Raw genomic sequence first — 27,236 nt, 5'->3', positions numbered from 1 at the left:
TCTACCAAGAGGGGTGGTGGGTGAGCAGCATGGGTGGCCCTGTGGGCACCACTCCTGTAACACTGGGGTGCCAAAGCGGGTCCCCCCCCCCGCCACTCCAGCTCATCCTTCAGAGAGGCCCCAAAGCCACCCATCGTGCTCCAGCAGCTGCCCAGCCTCCTGAGGCGCTGGGGTGGAGTGCAGAGCTTAGACCCGAGGGCAGGTTGCTGGGAGCTGGCAGAATCGCTTTTACCATTTCCGTGTGCAGATCCACAGGACACGATGGAGGAAACAACAAAAAACTAACGCCAGGCCCTGTGCAAAGGCTATGCCTAAAACAGCCAGAAATTCACCACCACCCCCCAGAGCATGCAGCACTGCAAGGGTGCAGACCCCTTGGGACACATTACCCTTCCGCAACCGGTGGCAGGTCTAGGACAAGCTGGATGTGCTGCCTCTCCACAGGGTGCGGAGGACAGGTGAGCCGTGTCCCAAGCCACTGTCACACACAGGGTCTCACTGCGCTGCAGGTGGGAGCTGAGAACCAGCCACAAGGTTGTAATGAGCCTGGCTGGCACTCAATTTTTTAAGGGGTGCAGGCAACAAGACGGGCCAAGGTGACTGCAGGAGTGAGCCCAAGCCTCCAAGCCTGAGCTGAAGCCCTTGGTTTGTGGGCTTTATTGATTTGGCCAAATCAGCTCATTCCACAGAAAAGCCTTGGGGAACACCTAAATGTTAGGCTGCCAACCTCCACCTAGGAAAGGGCTGTTTGAGGTTAAAAGACTATTGCTCTTCCTTCTGCTGTTGTTGCTGCCTGTCCTGAGAGCTACAGGTCCACTCCTTGTCTGTCCTGACAGCACAGCTGGTGAGAAGACCACAATTTGGCCATCGCAGGTGATTGCATACTGCTGGGGTGACCGGAGCAGCCCTTACTTGCTTTGCTCTAAGTGCACCGCCTTTTCCCAGTGCCACCAGGATATGATCAGCTCCAGAGCATCGGCAGCACTGGTGAGACCCAGGACAGTAACTTGTCACCACCCGACTGAAGTGGCAAAGGTAGCACTTGTGCTGCAGCTCCACCACAGGATGTGACCGGTGTGAGTCTGGAGCACCAACACAGATGGCTCCTAGCTCCTTCTTGGGGTGGGGAGGAAAGATCCAGAAACTCCTCCAATCTGAACATAAAAATGCCCCAGCTGGGTCAGCCCTGCAGCCTGTCTAACCACATCTCCAGCAAGAGAACAGACTATGCAGAGGAAGCAGGTGCCTGCGACACCCGCAGCTGCTGGATTAGGGATATTAGCAGTACATCCCTGTCTTATCCTCTGACTACCCGTTTGTGGAGCTATAGCCCATAAACTTGCCTAATTCCCTTCTGACCCTGAAGGGCTGCAGAAGGTAACTGCTCCCGCATAAAGTATTCTCCTTTATCTGCTTCCCCGTGATCTCTTCCCAGTTTCACTGAGCGCCCCACAGTAGCTCCCTGAGATTTACAAACAACAGAAATAGCCCACAGCTTGCTTTCCAAGTGCTGATGTCATGCTGGTTCCCAAATATTATTCATGAACACTGACATCCAGGCTGAAACCTGCAGCTCCAGGCAGGCACAATCACACATCAGATTCACAAAAAGAACCAGGGACAACTATGGAGATTGTATTTATTATCATAACAGAAGAGAGGCTGCTTTACTGATCTGTATTTACAAATCTGTTGGCAAAGAAAGTAATATCCAGTGTAATTTATTAGCCTATTTTACAGCCCTGGCAAGAAGCATTCATTTGTAATAGCAGCAAATGCCTATGGTTTGATTGCCTGCTACAGCTAAGTGCAAGGAATAACATGGATCACCAGTCTGGTGGCTGGCTGCAGACACACGCATCTGCAGCCCAAAGAAGGGGGCAAGCACATGGCTGCTCCAGCCCTCATGGGGCCAGGATGTGGCACCCTGAACCTGTTCAACGGTTCAAATTTTGGCAAAACATGGCAAAGCTGGTAACTGCCTGCCTGTCTCTGTGTTTCTCTGAATGTGGCCCCAAATCTGAAGCACAAGGTGCTCAGCACTTTGGAAGGCGAAACAGAGCTGAACTCCTTGGAAGCACTCGGACAGGATGAGTGTGTGAAGCAGATCCTTGCACATTTTTTGGCATGTTTGACAGAGCTAATCCTGACAAAGGAGCAAGGTTTCCTGGACCACAGAAGCATCTGGTATAACAAGGGGGACCACGACTCTCGGCTCATTTGGGCACTAAATGGATTTGCACTGCGGAGCTCTCTGAGCAAAGTTGTGCCCTGGAAACCCCACTCACAGAGAGAGATCCAAACAGACTCAGGGCACCCCCTGCACATGGCACGTTGTGTCCATGCCTTTGGTTCAGGTTCAGACATCAGCTTGAAACCTCGCTCCTTGGCTCCCCACTTGGCTCCTGCAATCCAAAGAGGGCGATTCCAGGTCCCCACTTGAAAGGGAGGGGGTGCAGAAATGCAAATGCAACCTTGGATGCTACCAGTAGACTTAGCATTGCATGAATGATCCCAGCATGCAGCTTTTTGCTGCAGATCTGCCTCCAGCACAGAAAACACTTCAAATGAAAAGAATAATGCCAGGATGCCACAGAATTAGAGATTGCTGCTTGCTAAGGAACATGCAACAGCATCTGGAGGCTGCAGGGAAATCTATGTGCTGCCCCTTGCTGTGCCTCACTTCTTGGTGGCACATGGAGAGCTGTGGGGGTTTAAAAGCAAAAGAGAGGACACTGAGCTGCCAGCCTGACAGTACCCTAGGCAGGCTCCACTGCACCTCAGCTGTTTGGACCTGCCTCTTCCCTTCCCTTCCTATACCCTCTGCAGATCCAGTGAGAATATGGTGGGAAAAGCACGGGTGCCACAGCTGACTCCAGGCAAGAGGCAATGCTGCTGCCCTGCCTGGAAGGGCACACCTCAGCACAGGAGCACTTCTTCCCACTGGTGGTCTTCCCTGTTTTCTTTGGACCAGGGCTGAACCAGAGGGTGGGCAGAGCTGTCTGTGAAGGACCTGGTGCCAGGAAAAGGGGGTGCTGGAGCCGCGGAGGCCGCTCTGAGCACCACTGGCACATTCTCAGCTGTTCTTCAGGAAAACTGGTGTCAGCTCATATGGCACGTGCAACAAGGGCCTGGCAGAAAGGAGCTACGAGGCTGGGTGGGGTTACCCCTCGAGGACATGGCCCACATTAGGAGGATGCCAACACGGCTGTTGCATCTGTAGGTGGCCAGGTATGCAGCCTTCCTCTTGTCCCCAGGCCCCATGGTGTGGGTGGTGCTGGTTTAGCTCCACGCAAGGCTGGTCCCACAGGCTGACCACACTGCTGTGCAGCTCTGAAACTGCCTAAAGGAGAAGGCGAGGTGGATGCTGTGCTGAGCTGGCCTGCCCGAGCTCCCAGGCACAGGATGTCTGGCCGGCTGGCCACCCAGCAGCAGAGGCTCAGACGTCTCTCCTTGGGCTGCAGTATGCTTCCACTCATCAGGGCAGTCCCAGGAATCCCTCTGACTCAGCCAACCCCCTGCACCTTCACATCCATCTACCAACAGCACCACGGGGTGCCAGAACCACCCTCACGCTTCAAACCAACAGTCTGCAGAGGTAAACCAGGCTGGCTCCATAGCAGTGGAGTTATCCCCTGTGAGGCAGTTATGTCCCCCAGGACCAGCTTGTGCCACAATATAGGAGTGATGTCCTCCTACCTGAAGCCAACTCTTCCTCTGGAAGGGAGATGGAGAATCTCACTGCCTCAGGCAGCTGTCTCATGGATGTCACAGCCCTTTCAAAATGCAGCCAGTTCTGTGGCTCCAAGGAGGAAGCCTTCCCCACCTCTGACACACACTGGCCTGGCATGTCCAAGGACTTCCAGGTCCTGCTGCTGAAATGCCCAAGCCTTTCAAGAATGTCTAGTCCTTGTCCTTGAAGGGACATGTTGGGAGACGTTCAGGGGCTAACCTGGGGTGTGAAAGCAGCAAGGACAACAGAAGAAATCTAAGCAGAGAGGAGAAGACTTCAGGCACCCAATGACTCCCCAGGGCAATGTCCTGGACCCCAGGGCCAGTGCCTCAAACCAGCCCTTTGATGAAGCTGGTGTCCAAGTGCACTATCAGCATGCGAAGAAAGGACATTTCCTTGCGTGTGTTCTCAAAGATAATGCGAGGGTCGTCAGACTGACAGCGCAGGCAGTTAGGGGCCATCACCATGGCCAGGTTGTTCACGTCCATCTTCGTTCTGCCCACATTTGATGGCTGAGCAAAGATCTGCAGGTAATAAGGAAAAGTTGAGCTGTAGCAGTAGAAAAGGGCAAGAGACTCCAAACGTGGCCTAAGAAGAGATGCAAGGACAGCAGAGATGTGGCCTCCTTGAAGGACAGTGCCCCAACAGCCACGCATTCACAGGGCAAGACCACCATGCTCTGACTTGGCTGATGGTGTGGGAGCCTCAGCAGACAGGAACACCTTGCAGATCTCAACCTGTTCCTTTGGGACCAGCCCCATACTCCACAAGATCGAGAATATAGTTTATTGCTCCAACAAGGGACAAGCCCAGCAAACGTCCCTCCATTAATCCCACCTTAAATACAAATGAGAGATCCTAAACGCCAGCTGATGGCGCACTACAGACGGCCCACCAACTGTGCCCCCCCTTGTGCTCCATGCTCCTCGCTGGCATCAGAGGCAAGGATGGTTGGGGCTGCCTACCTGCAGAAAGTGTATGAGGTAACACAGCACCAGTCTGTTGAGCTCCGGCAAAAGATGCACCACAGCCACGGCAGCGTCAGGGTTCTCGTAGTTACTGATACACTCTTTGTAGAACTGCTGGGGGATCACAGGCTCCTCCAGCTCCCGATACCACAGCTTGAGGAGAGAGGCTGGGCAGAAAGCAGAGTGCATGAGAACAGCTCTGGTTACCTCCCCACTATGTTCAGAGACAAACTTGACAGAGACTGAATGCCTCAGGAACCAGAGGACAGAGGAAGGATTCTGCAGTTGTCCCGTTTCACCTTAGAGGGCAAGTCAGAGTTGCTGGAAAGAAGAGTGCTGCTCCTGAACGACTCCCAGCTGCCCTGCAGGCTGCTGGGCTCATACAGCCTCGCTCCGACGGACCCTCCACCACCCCCGGTGCTTTCCCATGGACAGCATTTGGAAAAGCAGCAGAAAGGCACAGAATAAAAAGCCAGTTGGTGAAGACAGCTTGCAGAGTACAGCACTGTGTACGTGTCACCAAACAGCAGCATGCATCCTGGGCTGCTCCTGCACCTTCCCTGCTGCACTGTACCATGGCTAAGGCTGCACCGTGCACACATGCAGCATTCCCCTACCTGGGATGTTGGGGTCACTGAGGCCACTTGGGATTCTCCACTGATCCACCTGCAACTTCAATGCGTTGACTTCGTCTATGTCACCAGGTATCCTGCAAACAGAAGCACAGCAAGAATGCTTCAGAGAGCGCACAGTACTCGGCAATGTGCCCAGCGTGACAGCACGCCAGCAAATGGTGGCTCCAAAACTGCTTCTGAGACCCTGGGGAGAAGGGAGCACACAGCAGCAGTAGCTACAGAAGCAGTTCATCAGAAAGAATGGCTTGTCTGCTTTTAGACACAGCTTTAAGATGGGTGTGGAAGAAACACCTGTCTCCTTCCCACTAACTCAGACATCCACTGTCATTTTGTCCTCAGAAGCAATTATTTCCTGTAACTGGGCCTTCCCGCAAAACATTCAGGCCAGACAAAAGAAGCACCTCTGGCTAAATAAGCCAAGATATTAGAAGCTATTGCAGGGCAAAGTTGAGTCTTCTGCTAGCTACCTTAAATTACATTTAATAACTGAAAAACTAATTAAAGTCTTAAAACAAACAACAATGACAAAAAAAAAAACCAACAACCAAACCAACCCCTAAACCCCTGTGTTCATCATACAGATTCTCTGTCTCCCTTGAATCCTCACATGTTCACCCAGGAGCAAAATACCCCGAGTCTTGTGCATCGCCAAGGCTGAAGTGTTGCATTTGATGAGCTTTTATCCGACAGATTCTGTCATCCTTTATAATTGCTTTCAGTCACTGGAGAGAGTTCTGATTGGCACCGGTCTGCCTTTCAGCATGATATGTTCAGGGAGATCCCATGTGTGATAATTGTCTGTAACTTCTCCTCCAGTGTTAATTACACATTGAAAGCAGGAGAAAAGCAGCAAACCTACAAACAGGGCACTGTAGTAAGGTCCCTGCAAGCTACTCTTAGAAAAGCTCCCTCCTCTACAGCCTGCCTTCTGCAAGGGACGCTGCAAGTCACAGCAGTACAGTGCTGCGCTGTGCTTTAGTCCCTGTTTGGTGCCAGTCACTCCCAGTTAAATTCAGCTTTCCACCTACTGGGCCATCCCTGCACTTCTCGGCAGCAGCATCCCCCCGCCACTGAAACGAGCAGGACACACAGGCTTCCTCCAGAAGAGGTGTGGGAAACTCACACACCACAGCTGTAGCTGCAGGCTCCACCAGGAACCCAAAAGCTTGGCCCTTTCCTGTACTGGCAACTACTGTTTAAGTTGTGTTAAAGGTTGGACGTGGTGCTTAGGGACATGGTTTAGCGGGTGACAGCGGTGGTAGGGGGATGGTTGAACCAGATGATTGATCTTGAAGGTCTTTCCCAACCTTAATAATTCTATGATAGAAGCTCAGTGCTGTGCCTGGGTACGTGCTGTCACAAGTGCAGATCACAGCTGCAGTGTCCCCTCTGTGCTAATGCATGCAAATGGACTGATGCTACTTACACAGATGATTCCTGAACCTGGAAAAGTTGTTTGTTTTTTCTTGTGATCTGTGACAGGGTGCTATTCTCAGGGAAGGGGAATCACATGGAGGTCAATCTTGATTTCTCAACTTTAAGGGCTGATAGTGTGGGTGGATCAAAAGCAACACAGAGTCGCAGAAGCTCACCTGAAAATCCCTTCTGTCTGTTCTCCTCCCAGTGCCAGGACCTGCTGTGACAGCTGTGTCTGCACCCACGGCAGCTTGTGACCCGGATACATGTCCTGCTGCCGCAGCATAATTTCCTCCAGAGAACTGCCAAAGAGTGACGGTGTCACGATGGCATTTCTGGCGTGCGTTATCTCTTCTACTGTTGGTTTACGGAGGCCCTGGGGACAGAGGAGAGCTCAGTGCAGCTGTGGGCTGAGAGGGCTGCTCGTGTGCATGCCACCTCGATGTCCCCGTGGGAGCCCCTTGCAGCAGCAAAGCTCTGGCTCTGCGCGTGCCAAAATCAGGAGGGTTCAACTCATTCATCTCAAAAGGAGCACAGAAGCTGCTGCCTGCTGGCAGGAGGCAGCTTTGGAGAGTTTGGGGTGTTTTTGCAGGGATTTGCACGTGGTAACAACTCCATCAGCGCTGGGTCTGAGGCAGCTCAGTTGCGCTGGTGTGGCAGAGGAAGGCGCAGGGCCCAGCCTGTCCCTGGGCCGTGGAGAGGCCGGCAGAGGGCACGTGTACACCAGCCCTGGCACCAGGCAAACGCTTGGCCACGGGACAGCTGAAAAACAGCCCTGGGAAAAGAGAATCCCAGGCATGTTCAAGCCCAGGGCCTGGCTTTAGATCAGGGAAAGCTTCACCCTAAGAGCTGCTAAAGCTCTCTGAGAAGCAGGCACCAAGGGAGCATCCAGGACACGTTTCTTCTGATGGATGCTTTGGAAGAGGCTTTTAAGATTGCCTGGCGAGAGAGCACAGGATGGGATGAGCGCTTCTCCCGTGGGCTCTGCTGACCCCTCGGCGGGCAGCAGCAGGCAGGGGCTGTGGTGGTGTGTGATGCATGCCTGGACGTTTCCTGCTCTGCCCCCACAGGGACGCCCTGGAGCCGTCACCCCTCCTGAGGTATTTCAGCTATTCACTTACTGTACATGGAGTCCGGATGGCAGGGAGGCCCCGGAGGGATTTGCAGAAATAAAAGACAACCGGATCTGGCTCAGAGACTTAGGATGGACAGGTTGGGGCTGCATGCCAGCATTCACAGCTCCATGCAGAGGAAAGGGAGGAGGGGGATTTCCAGATAATGCACGGCACAGAGGTTCCCCTCTGTACCAGGCATCTCCACTGCATGACTTTGTAAACGGGCAACTCTACAGTAAGCCAGCTGCAAGACCAGGCCCAGGCAAGCTCTCAGTGAGCAAATGGAGACTCCTCCAGTGATGGGCATCCCTTGCACAGACAGCTCCTACTGCCCTGGAGACAGGCGACCATCAGCTTTGTCGTCCATGTCCCCAAAGCAAGCACTCAGCTCTGTGGCCAGCAGCACGGCAGGCACTGCCCTCAAGCAGGAGCACAGCAGGAGCCAGGCAGCAGCCTTGTCCCACACATCCATGGGGAGAGGAGCCGTGACCAAGCCTCCTCCACTCTCTGTATCTCCATTTTCCATCACTGAATCAGCAGTGGCCTCCAAGCACCACGGGACGGATTTCTCTGGGACCTGGAAAGCAGAGTGCCATGCAGGCAGCCTGAGCCCCCAGCACTGGGGCAACAACTCACCTTTTTGCCTCCGGTGACGGCTACTTTCTGGAGTTTGCGGTAGCAGTATTTGGCATACGTGCTGATGGGCAGACCTGGCAGGAAGGATAAACAAGACGTCAGCCCACAACACTGTGCACCCGCCATGTCGCAGGTCTCTGCAAAGCACCAGCGCAGCACTTTGCACTGGTACAAACATCCGCCCCCATTTTGCGCAGCCTGTTCTGCAGGCAGGGCAGAGGCTGCCGAAACCTCACGTGGAGCATGCCGATGCATCGTGGCCCCGGAGAAAGGCAGTGTCAGTGCGAGTTGTTGCTTGGGCTTGGAGGGATTTGACTTCTGACTCAAGGCTGGCACTCTGCACCTCCCACCCCTGCTTGTGCAGATCACAGCCCTGCACACACACAGTCTGACCCCGTCCTGACTCAGTGCTTGGCGTTCACAGCCTGGGCACGCATGTGAGCATGAGTCCTCGTTCCCTGCTGCAGAGCCAGAGTTGTGGGACTCACACACACAGGACTGGGTATTTAAATATCGCTCGATCTCAACCAAAGAGCATGCAGAGGTAGTCTCTTGCCAGGAAAGATTTTGAGTGCTTTAAACAAATTGTTTATGATTCAAGAACTGGGATAGTCAGAGAGGCAGGAACGTGCCAGGGCCAGAGAGCACCGAGCCTAAATTCACAACTGCAAGGGGAGGCACAGAAAAGTGGAGACCATCTTCCCAAAGCCCTGCAGGAAGCTTCCTCACTTTCCTGGCAGCAACCTCCTCCAGCATTACCTTTTAACATAACGCTCACGCGTGCTCTGTGATGCATGGCAAACCTGACACACCAGAGCCCAGGAGTTTCGCTGCGAGAGCTGCAGCCCTCTGCAAGAACGGCTGCTCTTGTTGTGCTTGGTTCAGTGAACTTTGAGGGTGAGTGGAGCCAGGATTCACAGAGCTAATCCCCCCATGACACCAAGGGAAATATTTGCACTGACAGAGCACTGATTGCTGGGAGAGTTTTTCCAAAACCGTTGGCCTTTTGTTCTTTTTCAAATCAAACCCAAATTGCTTGCTGAAAGCAGTGAATAGATCTGCCCTATTTGATTCCTTGCCAGGCTCAAAGCTTGCAGCAGAGTTCAAAATACTTGTGGCTTTTAAGATCTACATTCTGGTCAGATGGTGCTTATTTCAGATCAGCCTTTCAAGCACTCTGCAGCTTAGGTAAGCTGGTCAGGATCCTGGAGTTCCTCAAATCCTCTCAATGTAGAGAGAAGACAAGCTCTCCCCAAGCAAAATGACAAGTCATGAAGGGGAGAGCTGTGCTTTCCTCCAGAAAAGCTGTGCTTTTCTCTTCTCAGCCAGCAGACAAACCACAGCCCTTGGCTCCCCTAGATGAAACAAGCACACCCTGCCTCAATGAATCTGGTCGACTTTAACGTCTGGAGTGCAGCCTCCCTGTTACACTGGAGAAATGCCAAAGGAGGTACAACAGCATCCCACAGGCAAAAAGGAAAGTCAATTTTAAGAATTTCTCTGGGGAATATCTAAAGCAAAATACTCTCTGTATGCAAAAATCCTGCTAATTCCAGACATGATTTATACTGGGAATGTCTAAGAATTAAAGAAAACAAACACAGTGAACTGCTTTGTGATGTTTCAGTATGTCGGGTTACTGCTTCTGTTGTTAAAATGTACAGACCCAAAGTGAAGGGTCCTCCAGTTTACGAAGGAGTGAATGGGAAAAAGACTGCACTGTGTCTATATAACTGAACAATTACACGGGAGGCAGCGCCTTCAAAACTAATGATAGGAAACACTTTTTCACAATGTAATTAGACCATGAAACCCACGATCACCCTAAGACTTCAACACGGTTTGCAACGGAACTGGTTACTTCAGAGAGCCTGCACTGCTGACAAGTGGGCAGCACCAGGGCGTGTTTGGGTGAAGCCTGTTTTCCCAGAAAACACCCTGGGAAAGGCCTAAACCCTACATCCTGTGCTGTGTGCGGCGAGGCATCCTGCTCCCAGCGATGCTCAAGCTGCAGCCTCTGACCCAAGGGGGGCTCTGGGGCCATGCACTGACCAACGGAATTTCGAGCAAATAAACTGACAACTAAACTCGCCCCCTGCACAAGGGGCTGGACCTGCTACTGCCCACGGAGCTGCATGGCCAAAAAAGCAGATGGAGCCTTGAGGCACAGGGTGATGGGCTTGCTGCTGCCACTGGCACAGAACGAATGGCAGCTCCATCAGGGAGCCGCGCCCTGCAGGAGCAGCACGCGTTCCTGTGATGCGCCCGAGGTCGGCCCTGCTGCGAGCGCTGCCGGCTGCCAGGGCACCTGCGGGGTGTGGAGGGGACTCAGAAAGGCCCAGAAGCTAGTGGTGAGCTGGAGAGGAAAGAAAGGCAAGGGAGATGAGTGGGATTCGGCCTTAGCCGCTGCTTTTTGCAGCCATTGGCCCAACTTGACCATCTGGCAGCTCTCAAAACGTCCAGCTAGGGCCCTGCCCGCAGCACAAAACGCAGTCGGCTGTCCTCAGCAGGGCGGCCAGGTACTGCCTCCCCTCCCCGGCTGAGCCCTGTGGTGCAGGGACAAGTAGCTTTAGCCTGCACGGACCAGGACAGGCTAACACAAGGTAACTGCACTTCTCTGAGCACATGATGAGTCTGTAAAATCCAAGCTGATCTGTTATTTCCTGTGGTACCACAGTAGCCCCAGGAGCTCAGGAACAGAAGGCTCCTCACAACCCACACAGTGAAAAACAGTTTGCAAAGGAAAATATTTTTCCATGTGCTGGCCTAAAAACACATGCAAAGAGCTTCCTGAAGAGCCTCTCCTTTTATAACAAGTTAAAATCCAGGCAATGCACATACAGGAGCATACCTTCTGGAACAGATTCGAACGCCTTCCTGCCAAAAAATGTCTTAAAAATGCAGCAAACAATGTGGATTCAGAACCCAGCCACGGGACACATATTTTAGCACAGCAGAAGCTGTTGTCTCAATATTTCTGTGCTCTACCACTGCGCCTCACAGACCTCAACCTGGCCCGAAGCCCTTGGTGCAGGCAGGCTCCAGCCTGCAGGGTAGGAGCCTCCCAGGCCTTGAGCTGGTGCTGTGCTCCTGGTTTGGATCTAAACAAGCAGTTCCATCCACAACAGTGCCTTAGCCCATCCTCCCCCTTCCTTACACCACCAGCATGTTCCTCTGCATCCTGGTAATGCTGCTCCATCACCATTCCCTACATGTGAACTGCCAGACTTCATCAGCGCAAAGGCCCACGTGAGTCTGCAGCCTGCATCAATTGCCAGGAGAAAGAGAAACAGACACAGGATGCACAAAAAATGAGTATTCCCCTGCTAAGATCTCCTGCTAACAGCATGTGGGAGATATCCTGCGGCAGCGGTGCACCTGGACCATTAACCATTAACTGACAGACCTCCCTTCTTTGAATTTGTCCCATTTCTTCTTAAACCTGTTTGCACGACACCCTGCTTTGCAGACTCGTATAACTTCATTTTGTGCTTCCAGACAGAGCACTCCTAAACCTGCTGCCCGACAACAAAGCTGGGTGGCTTCCAATCCTTCTGCTGTGACAAACAATGAGAAATTTTCTTCCCCCTGGGGACCCCAGTGCCAGGGCACGTGTAGCGGGCACAGGCACAACCATGGCTGAGCATCGTTTTGCTCTCTGCCCCTTTTCTAAAAGCTCCCCATTTTCTGTTGGGTTTCTGGCTGCTTCCCAGCACAGTTTTCAGAAATCCATATACAGGCTGCAAAATGTCTTTTCCCACGTGAAAGAGCCTCCCCCCGCATGTGCAGTTAAGGACATCTCCCCCATATACAATACTTTGCTTTTGCTGACCCAATTTCCTCTGCTGCTTGGTCACTTAGTTACCCTTGTGAGGTCCCTCTGCACCTTTAGTTTTTACAGCCCTGCATAATTCTGTACCAACACCAAGCTGTCAGCTCGTTATTTTCCTCCTTATACAGACTCAGACCAAAGCCCAGCATACATTCCTGAAGGATCAGCAGACAATCCTTCCTGCGAAAGCAGATCATTTATTTCTTCTTGTTATTCTTCTGATTTTCAGTGGGTTACTGATCCATGGAAGGATCTTGCACCACCTTCATACTTCATTTACTCACAGAAAATTATACTGGAAGATGAAGATTGCAGAGGTAAGCGTGGGAAACTTAAAAAATATTTTTTGGGTGCTTGTCAGATGATAAATGTCTGCTCACCTTAGTGTTTGCTTACAAGCCTCTGCACTGAAGGATATAGTGGGGTAATCACTGCTTTAACTCCATTTTTCACTGAAAGACATACATGTCTACACATATACTATTAAAGTCTACTTGAAGATAGTATATTTAATTTCCGTTTGGATTTCTCTGTAAAATAGATGCATACAGATGCAGTAGCAGGAAAGTATCTCACAGCTACTAATGAACTCCTTGAAACAACCCTGCAACTTCAGGGAACTGCATCACACCCACACGACACAAGGAAGGCAGAAAGGCCCGGTGGAGCAGCTGTAGGTACCCTGAGGAAAAACCTGGCCCTTTCAGCCAGCAGCAGATAGCACCTGGCACATTCCAGCAGGATCGCACTTACTTCAGCTGCAGCTCCCCTGGACTCTTGGGGTCAGACTCCAGAAAAAATGCTCATCGCTATTAGTCACTTGTGAAACAGCCAGTTCGAGGGACTCACCAGCCCTCTCTCCCTGCTGCTCTGTGCCTCCCTTGCTGCACCTTGCAACCTTTGCAGCAAGCTGGCAGGAGCCCTACAGGCAAGCTCAGTTATTCCAAAGCCCCGTTCCGTTCCCAGAGTGGGTCTTTCCTATGCAATGAAGTGGGCAGGGTCCTGTGAAGGGAGCACCATGTAGCCTGTCATCAGATACCCACCTAAGTCACAAAAGCATTTCTGACTTTCTAGTGCTTCTTTCTGGAAACTTAATAAAAGCTCTCCTGGTGTTCTTTTGAACACAATGTCATATATATATATATACATATATATATAAGTAAAAACTATCTCTATCTTCCTAAACCCAACTCCAGCACACACAACACAGACAGGGAATCACGCAGTAGAACTGCTCAGCCCACAGGCTCAGCCCACACAGGCTGAGCACACCCTGCGTAGAGCAAATCAGGGAGCTGTCCCACAAAGATATCAAAATCCCTCTAATACAAGCAAGATGACTTTTCAAAGGCTCAGAATAGGCTGAGCTCTTCAGGGCCTGAAAAGGAGAGGAAAAAGACATATTCCTACAATATATGTATTCCCCCATGTGATTTCAGGTCTCTGCACTTAATCCCGCAGGAGACAGGCTAGTGAGAGAGCAAAGGACAGAAGCTCACAGCAGGGGCTGTGACCAAGGAGCCTCCTCAGCCACTTGCCACACCTGCAGGAGCCACTGAGCAGCAGTGACTCAGGGCAATCACCGCAGGAGCGCAGCTGCAATTTCCACGTTTCATGCACCTGCATGCTGGAGTGAGCCAGGGCTCAACGATGCAGGAAGCTGGACTCCAGCTCTCCACGACGAAAGACACCGAGGCTATGAGATAAACTGCTGCCTGATAGGAATTCACAGGCTTGACTCAAGTTTCCTAGAAACAATATAAAAACTTGAATAGATTTTTGTCCAGGAATATTTTAGGCCAGAAAAAGTATTATCTGTCCTCCTTCAGCCAGCAGTAAAAACTGGAGTAACGCTAATGCTTTTATATAAAAAAAAAAAAAAAAAAAAAAAAAAAAGGAGTAATAGCTCTTGTCCATTCAGTAGAGATCCTATTCGGGCCCTGGACCACAAGACCAATGGGCCTGGCCAGCCCGGGAAACATGGACAAGGGGAAGCCAGTACTTGAAAAAGAAAGGCAGAGCTCTTTGCCAGATGTTGATGTCCTCCCTGAAGGTCCTCAGGTTGGGTGGTGGCTTACAAAGTCCATAGCTACAATTGAAGACAGGTTCTTTTCACAGTGCTGGCTCACACAGCTTTTAACACCGGCATGTACTATACAAAAGTCTGCGGCTTGCACAGACTGGTTAAATTACTGCCCCAGGTCTGCATCCAAGTTAAGGTCCCTTTTTCTCAATCACCTGTCAGTGAAAGGGTTCCCACCTACCACCACACTGCTACTGGGGCCCCGTGCACTGCCAGCTGCCACCCACACTGCTCCCAACCCACGCTCTGGCCAAACCCCTCACACTGGGCACCTGCAGTGAAGTTTCCTGTATCTAAGTCTATGCGCTTAAAGAAATGGTCTGATTTTCAGCAGAGCTCAGCAACCCAGCCTGTCTGAGGTTAATGCAGTACCCTCTCTTGGCTCCCTGCATACTGTGCCCCCTTTTACCTTCCTCTTCCATGTTTTGTTTCCTCTTTTTCCTGGATTTTGAGTTCTTCTTGTTTTTCAGATCCACAAGCTCCTTGATGCGCTGGGCAACTGAAAATTCAAAGCACCATTAAGTGAGCATCGAAGGGGACCAAATGCTCCCTGTCCTCCTCCCCTTCAGTGTGGTGGAAAGAGCTTCTGGATTAATAATGTGGAACGATAAAACACCAAAGCCCAGTACTGCACACAGATAGGAATGAAACCAGCCAGTCTAGCTCCAGCAAGGGGAGGTCTGCTTGGGGTCCTGTACCACGACCAGCTCCAAACACAATGTGTGAGGGGCCCAGGACATCATTCAACTTCTCTGAATAGTTGAATAGTTAAGGAGGGGCTCCAGGCCGCAAACTTAAGCCTAAATAAACTTATTGCCCAAATATCAGCAGAAGGAATAACCCACTCAAATAGTTCAGATTACTCCTCCTTGCTGCCTGCATCCTGGTGCCAGCAGGGTGACATTACAATCCTGGGACAAGTGTAGCTGGAGGGAAAGGATTTGGGGGAAAATCCTCATGAAAACCCTAACCAATACTGCACATCCAGTAAGACCAGAAGGCAAGGGTTTGCATTGCACCACTGCTGCCCCCATGACCCAGATGTGCATGTTCTCTTCAATATCTTTATCGATGATCTGGATGAGGGGATCAAGTGCACCCTCAGTAAGTTTGCAGACGACACCAAGTTAGGTGCGTGTGTCGATCTGCTCGAGGGCAGGAAGGCTCTGCAGGAGGATCTGGATAGGCTGGACCGATGGGCTGAGGTCAACTGTATGAAGTTCAACAAGGCCAAGTGCCGGGTCCTGCACCTGGGGCGCAACAACCCCAAGCAGCGCTACAGGCTGGGAGATGAGTGGTTGGAAAGCTTCCTGGCAGAGAAGGACCTGGGAGTATTGGTTGAGAGTTGGCTGAATATGAGCCAGCAGTGTGCTCAGGAGGCCAAGAAGGCCAACAGCATCCTGGCTTGTATAAGAAGCAGTGTGGCCAGCAGGGCTAGGGAAGTGATTGTCCCCCTGTACTCGGCTCTGGTGAGGCCACACCTCGAGTACTGTGTTCAGGTTTGGGCCTCTCACTACAAGAAGGACATGGAGGTGCTCGAGCAAGTCCAGAGAAGGGCGACAAAGCTGGCGGGGGGTCTGGAGAACAAGTCTTATAAGGAGCGGCTGAGGGAGCTGGGGTTGTTCAGCCTGGAGAAGAGGAGGCTCAGGGGTGACCTTATTGCACTCTACAGGTACCTTAAAGGAGGCTGTAGCGAGGTGGGGGTTGGTCTGTTCTCCCACGTGCCTGGTGACAGGACGAGGGGGAATGGGCTAAAGTTGCGCCAGGGGAGGTTTAGGTTGGATATTAGGAAGAACTTCTTTACCGAAAGGGTTGTCAGCCATTGGGATGGGCTGCCCAGGGAAGTGGTTGAGTCACCATCCCTGGAGGTCTTTAAGAGACGTTTAGATATAGAGCTTAGTGATATGGTTTAGTGGTTGACTTCTTAGTGTTAGGTCAGAGGTTGGACTAGGTGATCTTGGAGGTCTCTTCCAACCTAAATGATTCTGTGATTCTGTGATAATTTCTGCACCTGCTCTAAGGATTTTTGGGAGGCTTCAACTTCTGTTTGAAGCCTCAGGGGGACATAGGCATTCTGGTTTCTTGCTTGAGACTGGACAAGCCACAACAAGCACTGCTAAAATAGTCACAAATCAGCCAATAAATACCCTTCAGGTTGGAACTTGGCTTTTGTCTTTTTTTTTTTTTTTTGAACAGAATAGTATAACAATTTAAAATTGGAGCAATAACCGGATATATGGGTTAGGTAGGAACACCTGCCTTTCCAGGTAATGCTGGGCTGGTACCCAAGATTTCTAAAAGGCAGATAAATGGCATCTATTCATAACCAAGCCATTATTCTTCAGGGTCCCTGACTACTTGCCATGCTGAGGCCCATTTATAACATTAACAATGGCTCCCTAAAAAGGTCTGTACTAACATAAAACTTTTTTTTTTTCCTTCTTCAAAGAACTTCAAAGACGTCAACCACATCTTCAGAAACCCAAGTTAACTCTGCCCATGGCAGGGGCTGAAGTGGCTCTTTTCAGCGCTGATATTGCCATGATGCTCATTAAGATGAGCACAGTCTAGGGCTGGCATTTTTTTGCCAGGCACAAGTGAGAATTGTAGGGGGAAGATGAGCTGGTGGCTGCTTCATCCTGCTAAGGAAGGACGGACTTGTGCAGTGCATGGTGCTCTCAGGGACGGAAACCACAGCGCTGTCTGGTGACTACCTGTTTGTTGTTTCTTATTTAAATAAGCCCCTGAATAAATGGCAAAACACACCAGAGTGCTGCTGGGGACAGAATGTTTTGCATGAAGCACTTACTGTTTTCATCGCTGTCAAGGTGGCGATAGATATAACCTTCCAGGTAAGACTGGAATTTGGGTGATGGGGAGAAAAAGGCCAGACTGATGGCCATCAGTTCCCAGCCCCATGCCAGGCTTCGGTAGCATGTATTATCTGTTGTCTGACGGATCAGTTGTATGTAGAGCTCATCCCGTAAACCTTGCATGCTCCAGCACTTGGTGACCGTGACCAATGCCACGTGATTGCGGTCCATGCGTGTCTGGCGATCTCCCATGTAGCTCTGCACCAGTTTGAACATCTCACACGCCTCTTTTTGATGGCACGGTTGCTAGTGATGAGCATCGGTTTTTTGATAGAGCTGCCATTCCATGACAGCATGTTGGAGATGGAGATCCTTCGGCGGAAGATGCCCTGAGTGTGCATGTTCAGGTTTTTAGAAGCCCAGTCTGCCATGCTGCTCTGGGAGATGGGCTTCCGTAGAGTATTGTAAGGGAAATGATATCCTGTGCAGCCACCGGGCTGGCTGCTGTTCTCCTGCTTGGGGTCCACCTCTATTGTCCCAGGCTGCAAAGGAGAACAGATGTGTTAAAAGCAGCTTATCTGATTCTTTATCCTGACAGGAAAATTAACAACAGTGAGACATGAGGCTACCAGCAACTGGAAAACAGTGAATCTGTACAAAACAAGGGGTTTTGCAGAGTATGTTGCTGACAACTGTAGTTCTGCAAGAGCCTGGCTGGCACAGTCACACACTTGACACTGTCCCCAAGGGAGTCTCTGGGACGTGGGATAACAGGGCTGATTGTCCAAGTTGTTCCAGGGCACCTGGAGACAGCCCAGGCAGGAGCTGGGCTGACTCCTAAAGGAGCCATGCAGCGATGTGGACACACCAAGGCGCCAAGTGTCTCCCTGCTCACCTCCTGGTTTCCCTGGAGCCAGGGGAGCCCAGGAGGAGGGTGGGGAACACCAGGAGGTGGCAGAGACGAGGCAGCCAGGCACTCCTACCTTCTTGCCTCCACCCTTCGTGGCTGCTACAGTCCCATAGTTGCTTCCTGCCTTTAATATTTTTCCAAATTCTAGTAAGAAAAGACAAAATAAAATCATTGTGGCTAACTGCCGTCAGGAGCTTCTGAGCTTTGGCAGCCTGCGCCTGCAAAGCCTCCGTATCCAGGCATTCAAAACGTGCACGTCAGGTCCACCAGGACTTTCCTAATGGAAATACTGGCCAGGCCCACAAACTGGGTAGCAAAAGCTAAGACAGATGCACTGTGGAGCACGAGCACAGCTACTTTGATGGCAAGACTGACGCCCAGGTAGGATAGTCATACAAACCAAAGAGGTATTTTGGGAGGAAAGAATGGCAATTCTGGGGGCAGGCAACAAGTCTGACATAGTCACAACCCTGGGACGAACACTCTCACATCCACTGCTGCATCGAGCTCTGCAAAAGCAACTGCTGAGGCTACCACTGAGATCTGAAGGCCTGATGGGGATTCACGGGTCTGAGTGTCCCAGGACACTGGGCAAGGACCAGGTGTACCCGACTACACCTGCAGCAACAGCTGGATGGGTGCCCAGGGGCTGCCATCTACACCGTGCTCAATTACAAGCTCAAATCACATGATTTCAGGTGTGTTTGAGTTTGTGAAGTGAGAGAGTTGGGATACCTGCATGAGCCAGCTTCTCCCACCACCGGGGCTGGCTCTTATTGTAACCTACAGAAGCAGCACGACCTCCTGATGAACATGCCCAGCCCCGCAGCGTCCTCGGGGAAGATCCAGGCTGCGGATACAGACCTGGCGCTCCTCCAAGTGCCACTGCACAGGACTCAGGGACACCTCTGCAATGATCCGTCCAATGTTTTCCTATCCAAGAGAGGCACAACTTCTCCAAATTAAATTAGAATTGTTCAAAAGTACTGTTTTTGTTTTTCTCTTCCTCAGAGGAGCACAGACAGCTGCTCCCCACACACACTCTCTACCAACAAACCTTATCTGCTCCAGGTACAAGCCCACTGATCACAAGGGTACAGACACCAGCAGCAGAGACAAAGGCCTTCTTTCCTCCCAGACTCCGTGGGCAGTTTTTACATGCAGCACTTGTCCATTCTTCTTCCCCAGCCATTTCTAAGGATAACTAGATAATTAGAGCTTTGGTATCACTGATCCCAAGAAAATTATGGGTAATAACTACTTGTGAGGAAAAGACACTCATTTTGCTTGTCTCGAATCCTCTATTTTGGATGGAAGTGGCAGCCTGGGACATGTACTGAACTCCAGCACCCAACAAGTTGTTATAAGAAACAGACTTTTTTGTTAGACTTGAAAATCCCACATACGGCAACTAAGTGCTGAACAGCCCACATTTCACTCTGTGTTCTCCAAGGAGATCTCAGCAAGAAGGAAAAAGCCAAACAAGATAATCTTGACGTTTTTGGTTTTTAAAGGAAAACAAAAATCCTGTAAGCTTTTTTCACGGCAAAACCAAAATGAAATAGAACATATGTTTTCCTGTCATTGCAGATCACCTTTAACTTGCATGCCACTCTGGATTCCAGACCTGGCCCACAGTCAACCCCAAAATACACGTTACTTCTTAAACATTCAGAGCAAGTCAGTGTTCTCCTTTTTGGTAAGGAGGAACTGCTGAACTCATGACAGAGGCTTGTGTGGTCCAACCCTTCCCTATCTTACACCAGACACGTACCTACATGTGGATGACAGTATCAGCACACATCACACTCCATCTCTTACTGCCAGCCTGTGGCACCATCACTTCTGCTTTTCTGCTTCATTCTGCTTCTTTTTTATCCCTTGAGTTACCCCTCCATCTCCTCACCATCTCCGAAGCCACTCAGTGTGCTGTCTAAAAGTCACTGCCTGCAGTTCTCCCTGCCATCTGCATCCTCAGTCCACCTTCCATGCCCAGGGCTGCTTTTCCTCCTACCACTCTTATTTACTCCTTCAGCATGTCATTTCTGAGGATCCACCTCCTCATGCTCTCCAGAGGTTCAAGCAGGCTCGTGCTTCTCTCCTCTTCACTCTCTAGAGTTTATCTCTAAAATCAGCTCACTCAACTACTCAGCTATTACAGTTGTGCTGACAACACACATCCACCTCTGCTCAGCCTGTCCTAAAACTTCTGCCCACCTTCCTGAGATAATTAATTTCCTTTTCTCCGAATTCTCATCCCCACCACACAGGTCCAGTGTAGGATATTGCTAGCGACTCAAACTCTGTGCTGCCATTTTCAAGGTAGGCAGCAATTGTATCTCAGAGCATTTATGAATACAGATTGTTTAGGGACTCATCTTTACCACATCATCCATCTCCTCACATCTTCCACTTTATTCTCCTTCTTTGTCCTACCCACATACAAAGTATTCTTCATTTTCAAGGTTATTTACAGTCTATGCCCAACCCATCTCTTGTGCATAATCAAGACATCAAGTCTCAGCTCTGCCCTGTCCCTGTGATGAGGTGTAACACATCCTGAAGACGGGATAGCAGCCTTCCAGCAAGTCTAAAGAGGCTGTGAAATGAAACTGCTGAACAACTATCTGTAACACAGTCATGTGTAAGCTCAAACTACCCTGTGCCTGAAAAATGGAAAACGGAGGAAAAGTGACTTCAGTTTTAAAAAGGTTTTCAGGTGAAACCCAGGCACTACCAATCAGAAATAATAATAAAGAGAATGCACACTGAAATCTGATACAGCAGGGACAGCCTAGCTTTTAGAGAACAGTTACACCTCACACATCTACTGGAGCAATCCAGAATGGTCAGGGAGCTTTGCTAAGTTTCTTCATGAAAGGTCAGGGACTGATAAATAGGAGAAAAGAGAGAACAAAGGGTTAAAATAACTAGTCACTTCCCATACTGGAGGGTTGTTATCAGCTGCATCCTACAGAAGAGATGCGGAGACCTGGGCTGTGCAGCAGTGGTGAAATAACTGGAAAAGTAAGCAAAGAGAAAAAGACAAAAGCTGCACAGGGTATAATGTTATTTATTATAAGCTAAATCTGAACTAAAACCATACAGCATGAAGTTCCTCCAAATGCAAACAGGAGAAAAGATGGCAAACTAAATCCTGCAGAAGTGCAGGATTTAGTAGAGAAAAGTAAGGTAGAAGTAAGAGTAAGGTAGGGAAAAAACGGATTCATTGTGCAGTCATGCTTATGGGCTCTAAAACAGGTATTTTCACCAAGAATATGCTGGGGTCATCATCAACAGCTTTCTGAATATTTCAATTCAATGCTCAGTGGGGATCAGAAGGGAGAACAGAATATAAGGTACTATTAGAATAACAACAGTGAACAAGAGAAGATGCTGCCATGTTACCATACAAATCCTGACGCCTGTATCCTGTTCCCCACTGGTTCTGACCATCCCAGCTCAAAGAGGACATGGGAGGGCTACCAAAGGATAAACAAGCACCACGAAAATGACCAGACAGCAGATTTACAATGACCACATGAATGCCTTTTAACAGCAGGTGTAACTCTACCACAACTCTCTGCCATGAGGTGCTGTGGGGACTCAAAGTGAGGAGGCTCCAAAAGGCAGCCAGACCAAGCCATGGCAGAAAAGCTCACCAGGAATTACTAAACCCACACAGTTTCAGATGCAAGCTCTGGCTTGGCTCTGTGCTGTGGCATGCTGCAGGACACACCAGGAGAAGCAGAGCTGCCACCTCGCTGTGCTTTTTTCCCCCTCATTTTTTTTTCTGACCACCCTGGGCATGTTGGACACCTGACCTGACCCATCTGCATCCTTCTGAGCTCTTATGTCCTGGCATCCATCTTCACACTCTTAGAGAAAGGGTATTTTGCTCTGTTTGGACAGAGCTTAAGCACAAGACAAATAACTTGCCACAATACAAATAACACAGCAGTGCTGAGGGCTTGCTGGACAGGCATACAATGCCCTCCCCCATCCTCACGCTCCTCTCACACCACTGGGGTCTCCACCTATGGAGCTCTGAAGTTCTGTAAGCCATTGCTGCTCTGCAGGCACACCATTCTGTGCACAGCACATCCACTAAATCCACCCATGAGAGGACCAGGCTCAGCACCACACAGTCCAGCGCAGACATGAATTAACCCGATGCAGGTTGGGAGGTACCTGGGAAGAACGACGCATAGCACCTGATGAAGACAAACTCGTCTGGCTGGTCACGTTCTTTTCTAAAGAATCTATTTTCTCAAAAGTCCTCTTCTGCCTCACTGTGTCCTGCGGAGCAGCCACATCATTGGGAAAGCTGCCCCTGCTCTCCATGCCCTGTCTGTACAGAGACCTATTACTAGCCGAGACGTCATCCCTTGAGCTCCGGTTGATGCATTTTTTCAAGTGGTCTGAATGGAATCTGACTTTGCTGCTCTCTGCTGGGATGCCACCCTCCAGACTTTCAGCATCAAGGCTGGCTTTGCTTCCCCGGCAAGCTGCTGACCTGCCCACCACAGCACGCATCTCAGCAATCAGCTTATCGTTCAAAGCCGTGAGCTCACTGCTGCTGCCCACAGAGCCAGGTCTTCCCTGACCTGTCCCATGCCTCCTTCCTTTCCTTTTTCTCAAACTTGGAGAAGGGCCAGTCGAGTAACCAGAGTCCTGATGGCTTATACCAGTTTGGTACTCTTGAGTTTGCAGGCTGCTCTGTCGACTGTGGTGGGCTTCTATGCTCTTGAGGACATTGGCTTCCAAGATCCTCCAAGACTGCTTGAAGCTGTCCTTTGAAGCAAGCTGACCAGGCAGTTTAGTAGAAGCATCAGCTGTTGCAGCAGCAGAGTGGGAGAGTTTGGAAGACTGATCAATGTTGACCATGTGTTTTATGTATTCTCTGCCAGCCGGGCTGTATTCAGTGGAAGAAGGATTTCTTGCATGCTTCTTTGCACCTTGCTGCTGTTGTACACTTGGATGCTGTAATAGTTTGGTTGGTTGCAGCTGCTTCTTTAAGCTATTGCTCGGTGACCTTGGTGGTGACATCCCACTCATACTCATGCTTTCAGTGTCCATATCTACTGGTGGCTCATCGTAAATTGGAGACTCTAAAGATGGCTCATCATATATAGGTGCAGGGGAGGCATACTTGGGGGATGCAGGCTGGGGAGTTCCTGTCTGGCTCCTTGGAGGTGTTGGAGAAGTTGGACCATTCATCAGCACAAGGCAAAACCCACCATTCTCCGTCTTTTTGATCTGCATAGACTGCTTTGCTTCTCCTGCAGGCATTTGCTTTGCGGCTCCAGGGCTCTGGGACATAGACTGAGGCTGAGCATATATGGCTGGTTTTGGAAGAGATTTTTGGCTGTTGGCCTCCGGAGCACTCTGCAGCTGAAGGGAAGCGCTTGAAGAGCCTTGTACCTGCTTTAAACTGTTCACTTTGACCAACATGGCTGCTTTCGTTCCTGGCACAGGCTGCCAGTGGGTAGGAGAGTCCCTAAAGGAAAAAAGACACAGATATAGAGTTATTTAAGAATTATGCTAACTTATCCCTATGTCTATGTTAACTTAATCCCCTATGTCTGCCCAAATACCAGACTGTTAGTCTCAAAGCACCTGGAGATTCCCTAAGCACTTGTATCTGCTCCTCATTGTTTTTTTCCTGGAGATCCCCCCTTCCTGAAACAGAAACACATTGTTGCTATGCACGTGAGTACTTTGAGTTATGAGCAGCAGAACAACCATATGAAAAAAGTTCGTTCTACTACAAGCTGTCTGGTATCAGCGGCACCAAGACAGGACACAACCTCCTCTTCCCAAGTCTCATCAGACGGCATGACCAGCTGAAGACCAGCAAGCTGTTCTGAACTACTCAAGCAGTGAGCTGAAAAATAATCCCAAGTGTCTGTCTTTGGACTGTCAAATTACAATAGCAGTCCTTCCAGAGGAGAGATTTTCTAAATCTATGTTACAGCAAAACCTATGAGGTATGCAGGAGGTGCAAAGGGCTGGATGTCCTCAGCTCCTGGGATGTGGTAGATCTGTATAGAGCATGCTTTCAGTCTGGTACAGATGCCCTCCAATCTGGTTCCCTTGGCCAAGCTTATTGGCTCCACTCAGCTCTCATGGCTTTGAAATCCTTTTCTGCTAGGGGTATTCCCTGCCTCGCGACGATGCTCAGCATCCACCACAACCCGGCATGCTCATTGCAACCTCCCAGTCCCACGGGCACATTCTGCAGCATAATAACGACCCCCCCAGGCAGCATCTACAGTCAGTCTTCATTTGTGGGCTCTGAGGAAAAGGGAAAGAAAAGGCTGTTGAACCAGCCTGAGATTTCAGGTCTTTAAAAGTCACCACTGTCCCCAGGAAAAGTCCCCTTGAATCTGGCCCCGGTTTCTTGCGCTCTCTCCATGCACCCGCTATCAGGCATCACCAGGTAAGACGCAAGGGTGCACTGCGTGTCCCTGGCTGTAACAGAAGGTGCTCCCATGACATCTTCAAAGCCATTTTTTCCTATTTGAGCCTTGCCACTTGCTCCCACCCCTGTGGCCTCCGTGCAGGTGGAGAGACCCACCACCCCTGCATGTCCAGGGCTGCCTCTCGGCCACTCGGAGATGCCAGTGCCCGCCTGCGCCATCCTCCTCAAGCCCCGTGGGGCTTATCATGACATCCCTACCCTCTGCTGCTCTGCACCTGCCCTCCAGAGACCTTCCTCTGCTGGGTCCCGGCCCTCACTCAGCACACTTTCTCAGACATGCAGGGACCAGGCAGGGTATCAGTAGGAGGGGGCCAGCATTCACGGGGGTGGCTTTCGTGCGTCCCTGCAGCCTAACATGCATCCCTGCCTGGGGGCTGCATGCACCAGACCTTGCCTGAGCACTTTCATCCTGCACACGGCCAAGCACAGACTGCTGAAAACCCAGCTGTTCCTAGAAGAGCTCCTGAACCAACCTGAAGAACCAGAGCAGCAACATTTGGTATGCTTTTAAATGAGCATTTTTGACACCCACCCCTCTGCTTGGCTGTACCAGCAGCTGGTTTCACGGCAGGGAGGTGAGACCGGCAAGGAGCCACGTTAAGGACAAGCACAACAGATCTGTTCCTTGGCTGGAGGGCTGCCATGGAGCAGCCACGGGGACGATTTTAGCTCAACACCAGAGGCAAAGAGCAAACCTGTACGGCTGAGATGTTCACCAGGAGGCTGGTAAGTGACCCATGTGACTCAGCTGTCTGCTCTCTGCCAGCCCAAAGCAGCATTCATGTCTGGACCAGCACCACCCCTCTGCGGGGTCCCGCTCGCTCTCCCCGGGACGGTGGCAAGGAGCCCTGACCACCACGGATGGTCTCCTTGGGTGCTGCAGGGCTGCGATGCCATTTGAAGGACCCGTCTCTGTCACATTTCTCCGCAACATGCGTGAAAAAGAGCGAAGCCCATGACTTGGCCCTGCATGCCCTTGGAATAGCAATAGGGACCTGACTGGGAAAAACGCAGGTGCTGCACTCCCTTGGGAGGAAGAGCTCCCTGCGTGAGACCTGACCCAGATGACAGCTCCTTGCTGCCCTGTGTCCTTCCCAGGGCCTGAGAGCAGCCATTCCACCCCTCACCCAGTCCTCCCTTCGAAGAGGAATTTGCACATAAAACTCAATTTCACAACATTCTGTGATTGCTTGGTCTGCTGTTAAGCTATTTTTCACATTCGAAACAAAAGGAGATGGGTTGCCTCAGAGAGCTACACCTGGATACAATGGCCTGGAGAAGAACCCCCTGCACAGCCGCTTTCTCTGTCTTTGTCATTTCTTTGCGTGTTGAAACCTACGAAGCCTCCGGAGTATAGCCCAGCATTAATCTGTCACTTCCACTTCCGTCAGCTAAAAAGGGATGACTTACCAGGCCCTTTTGTGTTATGGCTGAGCAGCATGGCCGGGCAGGGAGGGCTGGGACGCTGCCCAGCCTCAGAGGTGGGAGGTGAGCATAGCCACTGTACTGCCGCTGCTCCCCAGCCTGCTGCGGCCACCATTTGGGCATTAGAAGTGGATCAGATCCCCGAGCATTTGCCCGTGCTCCCCAGCAGCATCCCCAGTGTGTCCCTGCGGGAACAGCAGAGCCGTGCTGCTCCAGCCAGGCCATGGCTACCATGCCCAGTAGCTTTGTAAGTGAAGGTGATGGAATCATAGAATCATGGAATCACAGGATCATAAAAGTTGGAAGAGACCTTCAAGATCATCTGGTCCAACCATCACCCTACTACCAATGATGGAGAAGTGAAGCCCCTAAACACTTACTGTATCCGAGGGTGCCAGCCTGATCTCAAACACAGCATGCCATCTCCAGCCTCTCTGCCAGCTGGACATCAGCAGTAAGAGGCACCGCCGTGGAAAGAACAAGGCTTTTCTAAAAAGGCCATTTCCACAATCATGAACAAGCTCTTGGTTCTGCATCCCGATTTCCTCAACCCCATCCCTGAAAAGACCAAGCAGAGGGGAACTGGGACTTCTTGACTTCCCAGCATGAAGAAAGGTTCAGCCTCCTTCTGAGCAGCAAAAACCCTGACAGAAAGTGGAGACAGCAGTGGAGACACGTCCTAGCACAGCCTCTCAGCTGTGCTCTTAAGCCACCAGCAGGAGAGACCCAGCTGAGTCCCCTGAGACGCTTCTTTCGAGGAATGCTTTCAAGTAGCTCCAATATAAACACCACAGCCCAGCACTGGCTTTCCCAGCCCGCACCCAACTCCAGCAGCTCTCACCAGGCTCCAGTTACTGCTTCTGGACTCCCCATTGTTTGCTCTTCCCTCCCAGCAGCCTGCAGAAAAGGCCCCCACACCTCAGCTCTGCCCTTTCCAGCAGTCGTTTTCCTGGTGCTTTCATCGAGGCAAATAAACAGGGCTGTTTGTATTTCAGCAGCATGGCCGCTACCGCCTGGGGTGTCCACGCTGGACATGGGGGTGGAGACCACCATGGGCTGCAGAGGCGAGCCTCCCAAATCTGGGTCTGCAGGACCCCAGAAGAGCTCTGTGGGCATGTGTGAAGCCCTGCGTGTGGGTCCCACCCCACAGCCAGCAGCATAAATGTGGAAGGAAACAAGCCTGTAT

At 50.9% G+C, this 27,236-nt stretch overlaps 1 protein-coding gene across 1 annotated transcript in view; it reads right to left on the bottom strand.

The window, feature by feature from the left end:
* Nucleotides 1-1,705: 1,705 nt before the first annotated feature.
* Nucleotides 1,706-27,236, bottom strand: part of LOC118248855 (rho GTPase-activating protein 39-like) — a 52,492-nt gene continuing 26,961 nt past the window's right edge. The window contains 9 exon segments of the mRNA XM_035548258.1: nt 1,706-4,257; nt 4,699-4,868; nt 5,319-5,410; nt 6,929-7,128; nt 8,504-8,577; nt 14,828-14,917; nt 17,228-17,524; nt 17,527-17,773; nt 22,333-23,641. Coding sequence (XP_035404151.1) covers nt 4,063-4,257; nt 4,699-4,868; nt 5,319-5,410; nt 6,929-7,128; nt 8,504-8,577; nt 14,828-14,917; nt 17,228-17,524; nt 17,527-17,773; nt 22,333-23,641 — 2,674 coding nt within the window. The 3' untranslated portion in view covers nt 1,706-4,062.

The sequence above is a fragment of the Cygnus atratus genome, chromosome 16, assembly GCF_013377495.2.
Source record: "Cygnus atratus isolate AKBS03 ecotype Queensland, Australia chromosome 16, CAtr_DNAZoo_HiC_assembly, whole genome shotgun sequence".
NCBI lineage: Eukaryota > Metazoa > Chordata > Aves > Anseriformes > Anatidae > Cygnus > Cygnus atratus.
The sequence above is the reverse complement of the archived record's forward strand: the minus strand, read 5'-3'. Positions and strand labels throughout refer to the sequence as shown.